This window comes from Alligator sinensis, unplaced genomic scaffold, assembly GCF_000455745.1.
Source record: "Alligator sinensis unplaced genomic scaffold, ASM45574v1 scaffold217_1, whole genome shotgun sequence".
Classification (NCBI taxonomy): domain Eukaryota; kingdom Metazoa; phylum Chordata; order Crocodylia; family Alligatoridae; genus Alligator; species Alligator sinensis.
In genome coordinates this window covers 529127-531376 of record NW_005842937.1, presented here as the reverse complement: position 1 = coordinate 531376, position 2250 = coordinate 529127, and the positions used below count along the sequence as shown (strand labels likewise).

The 2250-nt window shown below is 38.0% G+C and overlaps 1 protein-coding gene across 1 annotated transcript in view; it reads left to right on the top strand.

Annotated features, from left to right (window-relative positions):
- The window catches only part of LOC102371777 (cadherin-like and PC-esterase domain-containing protein 1), a 159892-nt gene that overhangs the window by 27295 nt on the left and 130347 nt on the right, over nt 1-2250 (top strand). Inside the window, exon 10 of the mRNA XM_025192517.1 lies at nt 779-947. Within this exon, the coding sequence (XP_025048302.1) occupies nt 779-947 (169 nt within the window). The remainder of the gene's footprint in view (nt 1-778; nt 948-2250) is intronic.

Here is a 2250-nt window from a genome sequence, read left to right as displayed (position 1 = left end):
TTTTTTTTTTTTGGGGGGGGGAGAGGGAGGGGGGTTGTTGGACTGCTGGAGGACTTGACTAGTTAGGCAGCAATCACTGACATTTTGTCATTCTTTCCATAAAACTATAGGTGGTAAAACAAGCATGAGCAAAATCCCGTTAAATAATGATTTTGATGTAGGCTGTTGCCACACCATACTACAGAGCTTGGTGCTCTAATTTACTGATACACATAGACATGTGTGCAAAGTACTTTGAGATTTTTCTGACAAAGGCATTATACAAATACGTAGCTATTTTTTGAGAGAGAAGTTTTGAAAGGTTAAGTTCCATCCATTTCAGCCATTCTTAGCTTACTGTAGAGCAAAAACCTCTCCAGTTTTGCTTGTCTAGCATACTAGAGGGCTTTCTAGGATGCTGTCATGTTTGGATGGTACACAATTTCAAGGATTAGCTAATGCTTCTAATCTCATTTGTCTCCCTGTTGGCTTAACCACTGACTTGAATCTTCCAGAAACTATTAACTCTAGTGGCATCATCCATAGGTTTCTTGCCAGATTTGTTGTCATTGACAGTGAGTCTGAAGTTCTCTCTGATGTCTAAGTAGCAAAACTAAAATTATGTCTTGAGGTTGATTCTGGTACTGTTTTGTTTTGTAATTTTAAAAAAATGTCTTTGCCAACCATATTTGATACCATTATTATGAACCAAGATATATGTAAATTGCAATGGAAAATATAGTACAGCTCTAGCCTAGTTTAATGTTGGGCCTGTCTCATTTATTGTTTTTCCTTGCAGTGTTGCTAATTACCCTCTTGGCTTGGGAATTAACAAAATCAGTATTCTAGTAACAGATGAATCTCAACTCACCCCTGAGATTGTGAGCAGCTATATAATCACTGTTTATCGAGAAGACCGTCCAAGTCTGCCTTTGTTTGATGACTATATGGTGTGTGGTTTTGTGCAGGTACTGTTCATTTTTTTAAATTAATACTTTTGAGTGTGTGTGTATTTATATAGCCTAATTTTGATCTCTTAGTCAGGAGTAAATTGAGGAAAGCCATTGTAGAACCAGTTTCAGTGGAATGAGTTCAAGATCCTAAATCTCTAAGAATTCTCAATCCACCGATCCACCTGCTGAATGAATTATAGCATTTCAACACTATTGGTTGTAAATGTCAATTCTGTATTTATATATTCAGTATTGAAAACTCCAAGCTGAGTTGACATGACCTTGGTCAACCAAAACCCTACTCATAATATTGTAGCTTTCTTTGGAAGAAGACTTAGAGTTAACAAGGTACTAATGCAGATATGGTATAGTTTCTATAGCTAGGCCCACTGGTGAAATTGATGGCAGTTCTTTTTGATGGCAATTCAGTTATACTTGCACCATGCTCAACAGTGTCCAAGACAGATATTGAGGCTATTTTTGAATGAAAAGGCAACTAGACTTGAAGACCAACACAAACAAGTAAAACCTTACTGGAGGTGCTACAGGAAGGAATGGTTGTAGCTTAGATGGTGCTTGTTTTATATACTTGTGTAGGTAAACATAATCTGTATGTAGCAATAATAAGACTTTTAAAAGAAGGAAACAAAGGGACTCTGAGGCTGCTTACAGATATGAAAAAAACAAAACAGCACTTTACTTTTAGCTCAGTGTTCCCCTGCACTGAGCACTGCAGTGCATGCCTGGAAGAGGTATCGTGTCAGTTTGACCCAGCTTGCCCAACATCGGTACAGATTGCATGTGCCAGCAGGGCTTTTTGGCACTTTTATCTAATAGCTGATTGAATTGACTATTAGATAAAAGTGCCAAAAACCCCCACTGAAGAATGTGATCTATACAGATGTTGGGCAAGCCAAATCAAACTGATGTGATGCCTCTTCCAGTAAATTGCTGGTTTTTGTTTTTTGGGGGCGAGGGGTTTCACATATGTCAGCAGCCTGAGGATTTAATTTTTAATGGAGAAGAGGTGATAAAGGAACAGGTATAGGGTGTGAAACAGCCCCAAACAGCATTATGCAGACCTTTGAAGATTAAGGACTAGAAAACTTGAAACTTGATATAATGGGCCAGGGTCTGAGCTTTTGGGTAGAATGAAGGCTCAGGAATGAAGGCTTAGGAAATTGTGACAAGCAAACAGGCAGAATTACAAGAAATAATATTTTCTTGAACACAATATCACATGCACAGACTGTTATTTCTGCCCCTATCACAAGCCTCCAGTTTTACGATGTCTCTCTTTTTCATAAACATTTAATTC